The 16336-nt window shown below is 42.9% G+C and overlaps 6 protein-coding genes across 6 annotated transcripts; 5 read left to right on the forward strand and 1 right to left on the reverse strand.

Moving 5' to 3' along the window:
* The first annotated feature begins 1684 nt into the window (after nucleotides 1–1684).
* On the forward strand, nucleotides 1685–2761 carry LOC126560862 (retinaldehyde-binding protein 1-like). The gene is made up of 2 exons (XM_050216812.1): nucleotides 1685–2422; nucleotides 2528–2761. The coding sequence occupies exons 1-2, from the start codon at nucleotides 1685–1687 to the stop codon at nucleotides 2759–2761; spliced, it is 972 nt and encodes a 323-aa protein (XP_050072769.1).
* A 1281-nt stretch (nucleotides 2762–4042) lies between these two features.
* On the forward strand, nucleotides 4043–5115 carry LOC126562586 (clavesin-2-like). Its single transcript, XM_050219134.1, has 2 exons — nucleotides 4043–4774; nucleotides 4844–5115. Exons 1-2 carry the CDS (start codon nucleotides 4043–4045, stop codon nucleotides 5102–5104), a joined length of 993 nt encoding a protein of 330 aa, XP_050075091.1. The 3' UTR covers nucleotides 5105–5115.
* Nucleotides 5116–6020: 905 nt separating this feature from the next.
* On the forward strand, nucleotides 6021–7073 carry LOC126563661 (clavesin-2-like). Its single transcript, XM_050220306.1, has 2 exons — nucleotides 6021–6737; nucleotides 6813–7073. Exons 1-2 carry the CDS (start codon nucleotides 6021–6023, stop codon nucleotides 7071–7073), a joined length of 978 nt encoding a protein of 325 aa, XP_050076263.1.
* A 3112-nt stretch (nucleotides 7074–10185) lies between these two features.
* Nucleotides 10186–11212, reverse strand: LOC126562634 (alpha-tocopherol transfer protein-like). Its single transcript, XM_050219191.1, has 2 exons — nucleotides 10490–11212; nucleotides 10186–10419 (listed from the first exon to the last, which is right to left on the reverse strand). The coding sequence occupies exons 1-2, from the start codon at nucleotides 11210–11212 to the stop codon at nucleotides 10186–10188; spliced, it is 957 nt and encodes a 318-aa protein (XP_050075148.1).
* A 627-nt stretch (nucleotides 11213–11839) lies between these two features.
* On the forward strand, nucleotides 11840–12938 carry LOC126562605 (retinaldehyde-binding protein 1-like). Its single transcript, XM_050219153.1, has 2 exons — nucleotides 11840–12588; nucleotides 12669–12938. The coding sequence occupies exons 1-2, from the start codon at nucleotides 11863–11865 to the stop codon at nucleotides 12936–12938; spliced, it is 996 nt and encodes a 331-aa protein (XP_050075110.1). The 5' UTR covers nucleotides 11840–11862.
* Nucleotides 12939–13833: 895 nt separating this feature from the next.
* On the forward strand, nucleotides 13834–14891 carry LOC126562621 (alpha-tocopherol transfer protein-like). Its single transcript, XM_050219174.1, has 2 exons — nucleotides 13834–14559; nucleotides 14637–14891. Exons 1-2 carry the CDS (start codon nucleotides 13834–13836, stop codon nucleotides 14889–14891), a joined length of 981 nt encoding a protein of 326 aa, XP_050075131.1.
* The last annotated feature ends 1445 nt before the right edge of the window (nucleotides 14892–16336 follow it).

Raw genomic sequence — 16336 nt, forward strand, 5'->3', positions numbered from 1 at the left:
AAATTAAGGAAACGATGAATCTTGCAAAACAAACGGAAGAGATTGGAATTTGCTAAAAAAGTACGCCGGGCTGATCATAGACTTTTGGAAAAGCGTTTTGTGGAGCGATGAGTGCAAGTATGAGATGTTTGGACAAAAACGTCGATCCGAGGAACTATACATTCAGAAGACGGTAAAGCATGGAGAATGAATGGGGAACATTATGGTTTGGGGATCATTTGCGTGGTCTGGAGTCGGAAGTTTGGTGAATATGAAGGGGATTTAGACCGCATATCTATATACGAGTATTAACTTGTTGAATGAAAATTTGGAGGATTCACTATTGAAAACTGGCCTAGAAACAAATTACATGTTTAAAAAAGACAACGACCCCAAAAATATGGCCAAAAAAAAACTGCGTTCTTCAAATCTAACCGAATTAAGATGCTCGAATGGCCACCCCAATCTTCAAGTCGGGAGATTGGATGCGATAAAAAATTTGTGTTGTTGTTTGAACGATAAAGTGGACAAAACATCAATCTCCAACCAAGACGGCTATTTTGATGTTTTGAAAACAGCGTGGGAGAAAATTGATCCAGAATATCTATCTCCAGAATAATAATCTGGTGTATGATTTATCCTCCTCATCCTTTCCTGAAAGATAGAATATATTTAGAAAGTCATGCGTAATTCTAATAACTTCACTTCTACAACATTATTGCCTGATAATAGGGCAACAACTTTCCTTAAGATAGCATTGTTGTAACTACTACATTGAAGGAAATATTGAGCTTGTAGAAAGAATAGTTAAAGCGTATGAATTATTTTGTCCAGTACTGTACGTTTCGGCGTGACTGCATGTATTAAATTTAGCCTGAAAATTTGATTTATTTGGTTGGTGTTAGCAGTAGCATATGTATAAAATTATTAAAAGATTAATTATTTCAATAATTGTTCGTATTTGTCAGACTGTCAACTGGCTTAGAAGAATTCTGCTTGGAATTCAACTGCACGATAATAACCCTATTTACTAGTTTACGACTTAAGCTACAAAATGATCTCATTGCTGAGTACAAACAAACAAAGCATTTGTAAGACAAACCCACGACGGAGAGAAAATTTTAGCCTACGATTTTTTTTTGGCGCTGCCTTTTATGTGATGCGAAATAGCGCTGAGTAAAGAGTGAGGGAAAAGCAACTCCACAATTCATCGCCGGTGGCGTCGTGTGTTCTTCTCTTGACCTTCAGATAGTTTAATGGCTTAAATTTAAAAAAAATCACAGAAAAGAAACACATACCTTTAAAGTAACTCTTCCCTAAACAAAGCAATAAACAGTGTAGACATTTAATTGCAGTTGATAAACTACAACCGGACAGTCGCACGATGCTTAGATGGTCAGGGTCTATGTCACTTGGCTGATGTGTTTCGCGAACCGGTTTGCCTAGCGCATCGTACACGCGGGCTAGCGAAACGGTTTTGAGTTCAAGTACACACCGACTGGCGCCACATTGGCTGAAGAAGTGCAAAAAGGGGCGAAATTACCCAAGCAAGAAGTGCATTGTGTGGTTTTTGCTTAGACTGATGCACCATGCACACATACACACATACACCGTTGCATTAGAAAGTGAAAGCGATTGCAGTTCAATTGCATCGCATGGGGCGCTTTTCCGTAGTCGCTTCAGTTTCGCACTGGCAGGCGTTGCGATGACTTCGGGCAACAACAACCAGCTGTCCGTGGACAAGTGCCCTTCCCGGTACGAGGCAAACGACACCGGTATCACACTGCCGGAAGTGCACCGTACGATCGCGCTACAGGAGCTGGGCGAAACGGACGAACGTCGGGAAGCGTCACTCGGTGCATTTCGCTCATGGATTGCCACCCACCCGCACATACGCAGATGTCGCACGGACGCACTGTTTCTGTTGCGTTTTTTGCGCGCCCGGGCATACGATCTGCAAGCGGCACAAGCCACCCTCGAGCGGTACCTAACGATGCGCCAGCTGTTTCGGATATGGTACGAAAATCTGGACCCGAACGATCGGTACATGCGCGAGCTGGTGGAGGATGTGCGTGGCTGTTTGCCGCTCGGGTTGGACCGCGCCGGACGGATGGTGGCACTGGTGAAAGTTCGTAGCTACGATGTGACACGTTTCAACTGCTACCATCTCGGACGGCTGCAGCACATGCTGTTCGAGGCGTTCTTCGACGATGTGGCGGTACAGATCGCGGGCGGAGTCGCTATCGTCGACTGTGACGGTGCTACCATGGGTCACTTTGTGTGCTTCAAGCTGTCGGACATTAGGAATTTCATGGACTGTCTGGCCCATGCACTGCCGGTGCGCGTGAAGGAGGTACACATTGTCCGGTTGCCCCGAATCGGGCAAGCCTTGGGGAATTTGGTGCTGAGCTTTGCGGCTGAAGAACTTCGAAAGCGTATTTTCGTGAGTAACGCGAGAGGACGTCCGAGCACCTGCACGCAAGATACAGAGCCCTTCATCAATGTATAATTTTTTGTGTCTTTCGTTTTTTTTTCGGGAAATAATTAGTTCCATGCCAGTATGGATGAGGTTTTGAAACACGTCGATCAGGACTTGTTGCCCTTAGAGTACGGTGGTAAGGCGTGCGCGGAGGAGATCACCAACAGCTTGAGGCAACGGTTAGCCAGCAAACGTGACACGCTACTACTGCTCGACCGTATGGAGATCGATGTTGAGCCGTACGCACACCTTTGGCGCCAATCGGACGAGGGTGACGTGGAGTTCGGCATGGAGATCGACTAGCCTGCGATGCTCACGCAAAAGAAAAACTACGCTCTAAACGTAAACGTCTCATCGGAGATTGATCTAGCGTGATGATGAGTTGCATAATGTAACATGCTTTAATGCACGTGATGCGGCAGCAGTGTGGTGCATTAATTACCGGAGGTGAGTGAGGCAGCTTGAGTAATCACACATTATGCATGTGTATGATCGTATCAGACTCGTGTCGAACTTATATCGGGCTGTACTTATTGATTAACACACTCTGGGTTAGGATGATTCTATTGGGTCAACGTTGGTAGTCGACGACCTGGAGCCTGAACTAATCGATCTTATAAGTTAGTTTAATATCTGCTTTTATGAGATTCATACCGCTACGTCATATAAGTGATCTTTTGTAATGGGTGCTTTTGGATGAATAAAAATTGTTTGAAAATATTGTCTAGAGGAATGAAAGAAATTAAACAGTTGTTTTTAAACAGTTCAATCACCTGTACCTGTATACCCCTTAGACATTGTATCTTCCCCAGCGCAACTGCAGCTGTTCGATGCATCTGTATAAACAAACGATAACAACTGACAGGGCGTACACCTTGTACAACTTGTAACGATACAACGCCTTACGCATAAATTGACGCCCATTCTAGCTATCTTCAAAGCTCCAGTTTTTGATCCAGATATAACATTCTGATCACCGAGCAATTAACTCCGATCATCATCATGTTAAGGGTTCAACGTTGTCGTTTGCGTGTGGGAATGTGTGCCTAGTACGCACGCTAAACGCACCGAGCCGAATGCAGTCGGGGACCTATCTAACCCGATCGATTAAACGCTTTCCTTGAGGCACACACTGCAGGGGCCACACGATAACCGCAGTGGCAATGCACAGTGTCTCGTGGCCTAGACAAGTACGATCCGATAGAACCCGTTCCCCCGGGGACGACGTATGTTGAGGCGTGTGTAAATGTGCGCGTGGTTGAAGATGTAACATTGATCGTTCGTTGAAGTTCAATGCTGTGCCGTTTATTCTCGCACTCGGTTGTGTTTGTGTGTGTGTGTGCATGATCAGTGGAGTAATCTAATAAAGTTTGCTGAAGTGTCTAACATGCTGTTTGCTTCTGATCTCACTCTCGCTAATGGAATTAATCGTTTGAACCAGCGAAGGCGCTAGTAAAGGACAGAGTAATGAGCTTGAGGCTGAAGCTGGGTTTAAGATGAATGTTACACACAAGCCGCGTTTAGCCGGAGCGCCAGTTTCAGTGTCGAGCGAGAGCGTAAAGTGACTACAACGAACCAACGAGGATGGCATCACCTGCGACATCGACCAGCTACTCCATCGAGAAGCGTCCGGCAAGTTACGAGCCCTACGAGTTTACACTGCCCGATCTGTATCGTACCATAGCTAAAGAGGAACTCCGGGAGGATGATGAAATTCGAGAGCAATCGTTGGCGCAGATGCGGGACTGGATTGCCAAACATCCGTACATTCGCAAGTGTCGTACGGATGCAGCGTTCCTTTTGCGATTCTTGCGCTTTCGGAAGTACTCGGTACCGATGGCGTGTGATGCTTTAGAGCGATACCTTGCGATGCGTGAAACATTCCCCTCGTGGTTCAAGCAGCTGGATTGCAACGAACCGAAGATGCGTGAAATACTCGAGGACGGTGTGTTTACGAAGCTTGGCCAAGATGCGGACGGTCGGACGGTGATATTGTTTCGCGTGAAGCTGCTGAACGTGGACAAATTTGGTCCGGTCGAGCAGGGCCGGATGATGGCACTGTTGGTCGAATCGCTGCTCGAATGGGAAGAGCTACAGATCGGTGGTTTTCGGGTGATGCTCGACTTTACCGATACCGTCATGAAGCACTACGGTCTGTGGGGTGTAACGGATATGAAGATCTTTATGGATGCGATCAACCGCTCGTATCCGATCCGGTTCCGGGAAATTAATGGTGCAAAGTTTCCAAAGTTTGCCGTTTCGATCCTGAACCTACTGCTTACGTTTGCGAGTTCCAAGCTGAAGGAGAGAATCATTGTAGGTGGATGAACTAAGTGGGTGTGGAGTGATTTTTTGCGTTCTAATTTGTCTCATTTACTGCCACAGTGTCATAACACAGTGCTGGAGATGAAGGGAAAGTTCGAAAAGACGCTTCTGCCCAAAGAGTACGGTGGAGAGCTAGATACGGATGAGCTGAGACGTAAGTTTATCAAACATCTCGAGGATCGTCGTAGTGTGATACTGGCGCTGGATGATATGGACATCGATGTGGCACACTATTCATCGCTCTGGCATCAGACTAACATGGTGGAAAATGAGGTTGAAGGTGGTGTGGCCGGCAGTTTTCGTAAGCTTAATGTTGATTGATTACATTAAAGTTTTTTTTTCTTAAATAAATGTAAGCTTAGTGTTCTAGTGGAATGTGAGATAAATCAGTGTTCAAGTGGCATACGGTTTATTGGATCCAATAAAACTCAATTTACTCAATAATTTTAGTAAAAAAATTCTTCTCATAATTTCCACAGTGAACTATTAAGATTTTGGAAGGTATGACATACCCTCAGAATACTGCATTGCACATCTCTCATACTATCCATTTGGCTCCAATTCGTCCGAGGAGTCCTTAGTCCACACTAAGGGGTTTGGCTCCAATTCGTCCGAAGAGTCCTTAGTCCACACTAAGAGGTGGCCTGGTGATATAAGCGACAACGGCGCCAGCCTTTACATGGCAGGTCCGGGATTCAATCTACATTCGGATCATTGATGACCATCGCCTTTTGATAACAGGCGTGGCCTGTCATGTGTGACTGAATTTCCAAGGCACATACTCGAACAAGTCAATGTCTTAACTCTAGTGGAAGTATCATACAAGAGATAATTCCTTCCATAAGATGATTCATGTAATGTTCTCCCAAGCTCTGTAAAATTTATAGTGCGTGACAAACGACTCTAATAATTTTTTAAAGATTTATTTGCTTGTAATTTATTAATTTCATCATTCCAAACGTCTTAAAATTGTTTGATTAAAATAAAAGTGTAGCCACATACTACCAGATTTTTAATTCCCCTTGAGCTTGAGTCCGATCGTTTTACTCCCAACATGATCTGCGCTCATTAACATAAAGCTACAACTCACGTGTATTACTCACGCCCAGTGGCGCATTGATATTAATTATCGTGTGAACAACTGGTTTGCGGTCGATACCAACAATCACGGCAGATGATGTGCAAATGCTTCAGTAGCGATTCAACCGCGAGCTAAGCAACAGCATTCTGAAAAAGTATGGAAAAGCAATATTCGGTGGAAAAGTGTCCAGCAAGCTACGATCGGTATGAGTTTACTCTGCCCGATCTGTATCGTACCATAGCTAAAGAGGAACTCCGGGAAGATGACGAAATACGTGAGCAATCATTGGTGCAAATGCGCGACTGGATTGCCAAACATCCGTACATTCGCAAGTGTCGTACGGACGCAGCGTTCCTTTTGCGATTCTTGCGCTTTCGGAAGTACTCGGTACCGATGGCTTGCGAGGCACTGGAGCGCTATCTGGCCATGCGTCAAACATTCCCAGAGTGGTTTAAAAAACTTGACTGCAACGAACCAGCCATGAAAGAAATGCTGAAAGATGTAGTGTTTACCAAGTTCGGTGAAGATGCAGACGGTCGTACGGTGATCCTGTTCCGATTTGCAAGATTTAATGTGGAAAAGTTTACTGCCCTGCAGGAGGGACGATTTACGGTGCTGTTGATCGAGACACTGCTCGAATGGGAAGAGCTACAGATTGGTGGTTTTCGAGTGTTTGTCGACTACACGGATTCGGTGCTAAAGCATTACGGAATTTGGGGTATTTCGGACATGAGGATCTTTATGGATGCGATCAACCGTTCGTACCCGATCAGGATCCGTGAAATTCATGGCGCAAAGTTTCCAAAGTTTGCCATATCGCTGCTCAATCTGATGCTTTCGTTTGCGAGCCCCAAGCTGAAGGAACGCATTAAAGTGAGTGTACTACATCATAGGAAAGGAGGAGGAGAATTTGACCGTCAAATAAAACTGCTATAAAATTCCTTTCAGTGTCACGACAGCGTTCAGGAGATGGCAAAACAATGCGATCCATCATTACAGCCGTCCGAGTGGGGAGGCCAGTGTAATCTGGAGGAATTAAATCAAAAGTTTATGAAGCACTTGGAAGATCGGCGAGAGGTGATGCTGGCCCTGGATGAGATGGACATCGATACGGCGCATTATACAGCCCTGTGGAAGTACACCTCAGCATCCGACAGTGAAATAGATAGTGGTGCGATGGGCAGCTTTCGACAGCTTGGCGTAGATTAATCAACATGATTTCCTTGGTTTGGTGGCATTGTAAATTATAATTTAAATAATACTGCTTGTTAACAACAAATATGTTTCTATCTAAATCAATGATTTTAGTGTAGTCTTTTCCATGTTATTTCACATAAAATTTTGCACAATAATACATATCCTTTAGGTTGTAGAAGAAAAACTTACAGTAATATAATAATTATTGTACTATTAGCATATCTAATACTAGTACCTGTTAACACGTAATAAAACAAAAGGTTTAATTTGAATATTTGTGGAAGGTTGTTCCAATTACTGAACTACGTGGAAAAGCTCAATGATAAACTTTTATTTGATCTTGCTGTATCTATATTCTGTAAAGCAAATAATTTGAAGGTGAAATAGAGTTCAAGTAAATATGTGTTTCCAACCGAGTATGCCCGGGATAAGGCAAACGACAGGAAGGAAATGCCCTGTGACATTTTTGTAAAAAATAATTCGCATTGTTCAGGGGAATCGTGCCTACTACGGCCTACTACCGTCTGCCGAGATCCAGAAGACTTCGAGACGTCGCGAAATGTGAGATATATCGCACACTGATTCGCCCGGTGGTCCTATATGGCCACGAGTCGGAGATCAGGTGCCTACATGGAAGGGAAGCTGCAGCCAGATTTCGAGTTTTCTGGAGATCTATTGTTGACCGTTTCCTTTTTTTTTTAATTTCAGCTGCAAATATTCTTTCCTAAAAGAACTGTATCTTAACCAGCACATAAAATAAAAGGGGCTCTCATTTTAGAATTTTAAAGCACCAAAAAATAATCTGGAAATCTATTATTTGTTTATTTATTTACAATTGATTATGACGGTCCAGAGCCATATTGCCAACACCGCTTGTGTTGAATAAATTTTACAATCTTATTGGTAAGGTATTTACTCCTTATTCTCTGCCTTATCCCGGGCATACTCGGTTGTGGATGGGTGGGTAGTTCATGGTTGATGTCCAGTCCTATTTTGACTGCTGCATGTTGGCTGTTCAGATGGGTGTAATTGTGGTTGGTCCGGTACTATTGTTGTGGCTATTGTGAAGGTTGGTTAATTGTTCTGGAAATGTATTAGATGATTTTGAAAATGAAAGAAAAAAAGAAAAATGAAATAAATTATGACATAAAATTAAACAATTAATAGGACCATTCGGCGCACGCCGTCATACTTAAAATAAATAAAAAATAAATAAATAATTATTTGGATAATCAATTAGCACTCTGATCTTTATGGTTGTACTGTGCAATGATGTACTAATCGTGATCGCTCCAATACTGTCTAGATAACAGTCTTCACATTACAGAACCGGAGTTCAAATTCTATTCCGACTGTTCCTCCGTATAGTGAACTGACTAGTCGGTCATTTGGCCAGGAAGAAGAAAAAGAAGAAGGAGAAGAAGATTCGAATGTACCGAAAAAGATCAAGCATCATCGTTTAGGATACTTATTGATTATACGTAGAAGAATAGTCAGTTCTTACGACGGAGGATGTTGACTGCGGTGAAAATGGGATGCCACAATATAACGTACGCAACGACACGCCAAAATATAAATGTAGTTTTCAAAAATCATACAAGTATAAAAAGAAAAAAGTCATCCATCAAATCAAACATCGCTCGAAAAATCGATCGAATAACTAGGTAAAAAATGTTGCTGATTGCGGTGATCATTTACAGGGCGTTCAGGATAATTTTGACAGTCACCTACGGAGAAAGAAAAAAAAATTTATGGCAAGATTAATCATCGGGGAATTTTGTTTTGTTTTAGAAATAGTAGCTTACCATGTATTTTATTCATTTTATTCAAAATATCCGCCCTCGGCTTCTATTACGGCCTCCACCCGTCTCCGGAACCGGGAACAAGCCCTGGCGACAGTTTCGCCAGGGCTTGTCCAGAGTCCAGGGTCCGGGTCCGCAAAAACGGACCTGATTTTCGTCATCGGCTCCGCCTTGATGTTGCTGGAGATTCTGTTGGTGTCCCGTTCCACCGCGCCCCACACGAAATAATCCATTGGAATAAGATCCGGAGAGCTGGGAGGCCACACATTCGGCGCGGTGAAGTCGTTGAAATTGGCCGCCAACCACTTTATCGTTTTGGAGGCTGTATGGCACGGAGCGGAATCCTGCTGGAACACGTACGGTCTGCCGTTGGCCACTCTCGTGATCAAAGGCTTTACGACGGTGTCCAGCATGGAAATGTACCCGTCCGCGTTCAGCCTCAGCCCCTGCTCGTAAAAGTGGGGCGGCATCACGTCCCCTTCCGATGACACGCAGGAAAACACCATCACCGTCTGGGGGAACTTGGTTTGCGGCACCCGTGGCACGTCCGCCGGGCAGTAAGCCAGCCACCGGTTGTTCTGGGTGTTAACCGTGTCGGCGGTTGTCGCGTCCGGCGCGGATCATCATGATGCATGTGATCCGTTTCCACAATTTACTCTTTTTTGCCATTTTTTTATCACGGGATGTTTTTGCTGCTTGTTTCGTACACTTTTAGCTGTCGAATGACGTATTGTTTGTTTTCCTATGCCAACTCCATCACGAGTTATAAACAAAAATGTAACTGTCAAAATTATCCTGAACGCCCTTCAAAGAAGTCAGAGGTGTGCTCCGTTGTTCTAATTAGTCGAATTCGGAGGCATCATCCGGTCTCAAACCGTTGAACGGAACAAGTGCAAGGCTCAAGACAACAGAGAGAAACTCAACCCAGTGTTCGGATGGGATTTGATCCATGCTCCTAACGTGCGAAGACCGGCGCTTCTGTTGCTTCTACCACCGTACCGCCCAAACCGCCCATGATCAAACATCATGTAATTCAATCGATTAGCATTCAATGAAGGCAGTACAAATAAGCTTGAGACTCCACCTTCGATTAGGTAATGTAATAATTACAGACTATCAAGATAGAGGTAGTGTGCGTGGGAAACGGATGCCGATTATAAACTCAGTTACACAATACCAAACACGGTTTTGCTTGAGGTGTGTTTTTTTTTAACGAATCAAATTTAAACATCTAACCAGTAAAGTGTGATATTCAATTTCAAAATAAAACAATAAAATAGCAACAATTTCATACAGTTTATCAGGAGTAGTTTGGCAGTTACTTAAACCGAAGGTGTCTCGATCGCCAGCGCTGCATTGTGCTCATCCCAAATCGGTGCATAGTAATCGTAATCGATCTCCATCCGATCCAGCCCAAGGATGATATCCCGTTGCTGTTCGATGCGTTTCCACACTGCCGGATTAACGTCGCCATCCAGATCTACATTACCGCCGTAACCTTTCGGTGCTATCGAAGGTTCGAAGTGTTTCTCCATATCGGCCACATTGGCGTAGCACTGTGAATGAGGAAAAAGTGTACGTAAAATAAGTATCCCACTGTTGATAGGCTCAACCAACTACACTCACATTGATTTGCTCTCTTATCTTCGGGTTGGTGAAGGACAGAATCTTCTCGATTATCGGCAAGGCTTTCTTCGGAAGCTTGGCAGCGTGCGTATCGTGATAACGTACCGGGTACCAGCGCGTGTAAGCTTCAATCACCAGTTTCAGCTCCGAAGTTCCCCACTTTTCGAACAGCTTCAAGTCTATATCGGTGTAGTCCACCATCACCTGTAGGCCACCGATTTGTACCTCCTCCCATTCGAGCATAGCCTCAATCAGCAGTGCAATAAACATACCACCGTACGGTGGTTCGAACAACTCCGGAAGAAAGCGTGCCATGCGGAAAAACACTACCGTGCGGCCATTACTATCCTGGCCGACAATCGACGTAGCACCAGCCATGAACAATTCCTTCATCTTCTCACTGCCACTGTCGAGCTTCTTGAACCAGCTCGGATACATTTCACGCATCGTCAGATAGCGCTCCAGTGCTTCGCAAGCCATCGGTACAGAAAATTGGCGGAAGCGCAGGAACCGTAGCAGGAATTTTGCATCCGTACGGCACTTGCGGATGTGAGGATTGTTCGCGATCCAGAGACGCATTTCTGCGAGGGCTTTCTCACGAACCACCTCATCCTCACGGAGCTCCTCCTTGGCGACCTCACGATACACCTCCGGTAGGGTGAACTTGTACTCGTCGTACTGCTTCACGTTCTTATCCACGGGATAGGCCGCAAACTTCGACATGTTTTAATGATGCTGTACACTGACCTGGCTGCGATGTAACTCGTGTGTTGCCCGAAACGGAACTGAGCAAATGGTTCTATCGCACCTGGTATTACATTGAGGTTTTAGGACCGATCCTCAAAAAAAAAAAACCGTTGACCCAATGACCGGGGAGGGTAGACTGCGATTGTGGCCTCCATGTGGGGATGTTTTGGAGTGCATTGCAAAAGTTCACTGATCACTGTTATCAATGTAGGTGCATTTTTGTTTTCGTCTGGCATTTCTTTTTATTTTTTTTTATTTATGCACACAAATTGCTGCTGCTTTAATTCGATTGAGGCAATTGAGGTCTTTCTTATAGTCAGTTGCATATTGTTTCACTAAAGCATAGAATGTTGAGATGCTGTCAATGTGTAAAGCTGGGTTCCGCTTTCAGCACTGATAGCGCCGTTTGGTAATCCTGCAATTCCAGGAACAGCGCAGCATCAAATATGTAAACAAGCGCATTGCTTACTTACTTTATCGCTGCACTGATAAGTTGTGCAGTTGGTACGCACGGTCTTTTGTTTTCCAGCTCAAAACTGCAAAAGATAGTCTGCACATCGACCATTAATTACCAACGAGACGACAGTTTCTCTGAGCCTTTGGCCGTGTTCAGTTGTTCCGGAAGTATGACATCCCAACAACTTCCCTACCCGGTGGATAAGCGTCCCAGCGTGTACGATGAGTACAAGTTCACCCTACCGGATCTGTATCGTGAAGTGGCCAAGGAGGCACTCGGAGAGGATGAGGTGGTTCGTGAGAAAGCCCTCGCAGAAATGCGTCACTGGATTGCGGAAAACCCGTACATCTTCAAGTGTCGTACGGATGCAAAGTTCTTGCTGCGGTTTCTCCGCTTCCGTCAGTTCTCCGTACCGCTGGCTTGCGAGGCGCTGGAGCGCTATCTGACCGTTCGAGAGCTTTATCCGAGCTGGTTCAAGAACCTGGACTGTACTGAATCCGGCATAAAGGATATACTAAAAAATGATCCATTTACATACCTCGGTCAAGATGGAGCAGGCCGTGCAGTTATTCTGATCCGATTTGGACGATTTCATGGCGACAAACAATGCACCATCCATGAAGCACGAGTTATGGCGATAGTCCTGGAAACTGTGCTCGAATGGGAAGAGTTCCAGATCGGTGGCTGTCAGGTGTTCATCGACTATCGAGACTCCACCGTTAGTAACTTTGAAAAGTGGAGCTTAAGCGAGTTGAAAATCATTATGGATGTGTACAGTCGATCGTATCCGGTGCGCTATGGAGAAATCCATGCGGCAGAGCTGCCAAAGTTTGCTGTTCCTGTTATTGAATCGCTTCTCTCCTTCACAAACCCAAAGTTGCACGAAAAGATCAGAGTAAAGATCAATCGGTTTAGGTCACGAAAGCGGTATGTTTTTTTTTTCTCTGAACAATTCGCTTTTTTGTTAACTTTCAGTGCCACTCATCGATCGACGAGTTTGAGAAGCTTATGGAACTTTCGTACAAACCGAAAACGTACGGTGGAACAGTCGATTTGGACGAACTGAATCGTGAATTCCGCAAGCGTATTGAAGATCAGCGACAGATCGTTCTCGGGCTTGACGGAATGGAGATCGATGTGGAACATTATGCAGCGTTGTGGGACAAGGAGGATGATACAGCCGAGGAAGATTCGGTTGATGTAAATGTGACTGGAGCCATGCTGGAGCAGCTAAACATTAAATGAAGCTTGTTGAAAACGTATTACAGATAACAGAAATTTTTTGGCTAAATTTTAGTATTAAACAAAACAACAAAAATTAGTTGAGCATTTTACACAATTTTACTAAGCAATACGGCCAGGCCATCATACATGAATAAAAATATAAACATTAGCTAAATCCACTTGTTGTTTTTTTTTCAAATATTAAATGTATTACTTAATATTAAATTATTACCCTTGGTTGAGTCATGAGAAAAATTCAAATACTGCAATCACTATAGAACACAATATATTACTGTCTTGTAGTCTTCTGGAACTTTGAGACCTTTTGTGGACAATATGGCTGCTTACAGGCAGAGACCATTTGCTGACGCATCTGGGCAATTTTTGACGAAAGCTGAAGTTTGTCGTAAGGGGAGATGTTTTAAGTGCAAGTTGAATCATTTTTAAGAACATACTTAACAAAATGTTCTTCATTCACTACCATGCTCAATACAAAATACTCATATTAAATACATCCGAACAATCGGCTATTACATTATAAAAATTTCAATTGAGTGAACCTTAAATGATAACTATGATAAGAATTCAACGATCTTATTATTTTCGCTAGAATGGCCTAGCCATATGTCTGTCCATTTAATTTCCCATCACAGCCGAAAAAGAACGTTTAAATCACATTTTTCACGATCCTTCTCGCTTTAGTGCAAAGCAATGATGAACTTCGCCACTGATAAGCTTCGCTGTGGTCTCGTTTGCAATTATCATGCCATTTGTTCCATCTGGAGGTTAAACTGATAGCGCTTTCTCTTAATTTCAGACGGTTCATGAATTTACTTCTAAACGCTTTCGGAACAACACCGAACAGTTCCGTCTGTACCTTGACCAGGTAGAGTGTACTACTGGTTGAATCGCGAAAATGGCTCCAATCCTCGCTTCCTATTCAGTTGATAAGTGCCCCAAGGTGTACGAGGAGTACAAGTTCACCCTACCGGATCTGTATCGTGAAGTGGCCAAAGAGGAACTTCGTGAGGATGAGGTGGTTCGTGAGAAAGCCCTCGCAGAAATGCGTCACTGGATTGCGGAAAACCCGTACATCTTCAAGTGTCGTACGGATGCAAAGTTCTTGCTGCGCTTTCTCCGCTTCCGTCAGTTCTCCGTACCGCTGGCTTGCGAGGCACTGGAGCGCTATCTGACCGTTCGGGAGCTGTTTCCGAGCTGGTTCAAGAACCTGGACTGTTCTGAGCCCATCATGAAAGAAATATTGGAGAACGACCCATTCACCTACCTCGGTCAAGATGGAGCAGGCCGTGCAGTGTTTTTGGCACGGTTTGGACGATTTCATGGCGACAAACACAGCGCTATCCACGATTCACGAGTTATGGCACTAGTCCTGGAAACTGTTCTCGAATGGGAAGAGTTCCAGATCGGTGGCTGTCAGGTGTTTATAGACTATCGTGATTCCACGCTTAGTAGCTTTGAAAAGTGGAGCTTAAGCGAGTTGAAAATCATTATGGATGTGTACAGTCGATCGTATCCGGTTCGGTATAGCGAGATCCATGCGGCAAAGCTGCCAAAGTTTGCTGTTCCTGTTATTACATCGGTTCTCTCGTTTACAAATCCAAAGCTTCGTGAAAAAATCAGAGTAAGAATCGATCAGTTTAGGTCATGAAAGTGGCATACAAAAAATTATCAATTTGCTTTTGTTTTGCAAATATTTAGTGCTACTCATCAATTGCGGAACTGGAAAAGCTTATGGAACCTTCAAACAAACCGACAACGTACGGTGGAACAGTCGATTTGGATGAGCTGAATCGTGAATTCCGCAAGCGTATTGAAGATCAGCGACAGATTGTTCTCGGGCTCGATGGAACGGAGATCGATGTGGAACATTATGCAGCGTTGTGGGACAAGGAGGAAGTTTCGGTTGAGGAAGATGTGACTGGAGCCATGCTGGAGCAGCTAAACATTAAATGAGAGTTGTTGAATTGCAGATGAAAAAATAACTTTCAAAATTGTTATATTAAATAAAACAATAAATGTTTTGAAGCTATTGCTACTTTTAACGAACAAACTGTGTTGTCTTAAGTGAATTTAATAAAATATTAGAAACAGAACATTATTTTACATGCTACAGAAAGAACCAATTTGAAATTAATATTTCCTTCGGTTTAGTTGGGGTAAAAAAATAAATTACAATTTTTTTTCTAATAAAATCATTTGAAAACTACTATAGACGAAGGTTTGCAATATCATATAGAGTATTATATATCATATATCACATAAATGAATTTTACACTCAGTTAGTTATCGTTTGTGAAATTTCCGCCAAGCGTTTGAAGCTTTCCTGCCAACCGGCCAAATGTACAAACTCTTCAAATAGTTGGTAGAATTCGCATTTTTATTTTTACAACACATTTAACAGATTAATATTCACACAAATATTTTAACATAGGTTTCAACCCTTATTTCTATGGCCACCTGCTCCGGGTAGGTCATACTTTATGTATAGGAGTTTGCCTTTTCCCGGATAAAAAAGCTAATTACTTTTGATCTGCTCTTCATATTTGCTTGAAAATTTCAAGAAATATGAGACTATTTATTGTTCAACAAATAAAAGTTAGTTTATTATTTTTAATAAATCCTTGTGATTGAATCTCTTCTAAAACATGCTCCCGGCACAAAAATATAATACGATCATTATGAGATATTTGAAGTCGTATCCTAATTCTATTACATTACCCAACAAAAGATTTGCATTAGATTTTTTTTACGGGTGATTTAAACAAAACAAAAAGGTTTTACAACACAACGATAGCCAATTTTCAAAGATAACCCCTGGGTAGTGATCAATAGTTTATCATAGGTATTACTGCTTTGGAAGTGAAAAATAAAAGAAAGAAGATTTGTTTTAAATTCTTTCATTTTTAAAAATGGACAGCAAATAGTCTCGTCTTTCCTAAAAAATGTCATGCAAATAAGACGAGCAGATCAAGAGACACAATCTTTGTAATACGACAAAATACAAACACTAATTCAAAATATGTGATCGACCCGTGTAGGTGTTTGAAGAATATACGGGAATAAATTGAAAATTTAATTAACAGTCTATTTTAAAAAAATACAAAAACCTGGTTTTGCGTTATATGATAGGAAAACTGTTTTTACAAATCAGGTAAGGAGGTCATTGAAGTAAAGATTTACACAAAACAAATATTGGAAAAGTGGTTCTACTTAGTACTTTTTTAAACCGATGCTGACTGAAAAATTTTGCGGCCACGTTGCAGCCACTTCCCCTCAATGAGGTCAAAATTACATTATATGATTGCAAAGTTCCACCACGGGCATACAATACTCCACTATCTACTTAGAATTTTCTCTTAAGTGGTTCTACAAGTCTGTGATGTCTCGAAACCCTGTAT

Source organism: Anopheles maculipalpis, chromosome 3RL (genome assembly GCF_943734695.1).
Source record: "Anopheles maculipalpis chromosome 3RL, idAnoMacuDA_375_x, whole genome shotgun sequence".
Classification (NCBI taxonomy): domain Eukaryota; kingdom Metazoa; phylum Arthropoda; class Insecta; order Diptera; family Culicidae; genus Anopheles; species Anopheles maculipalpis.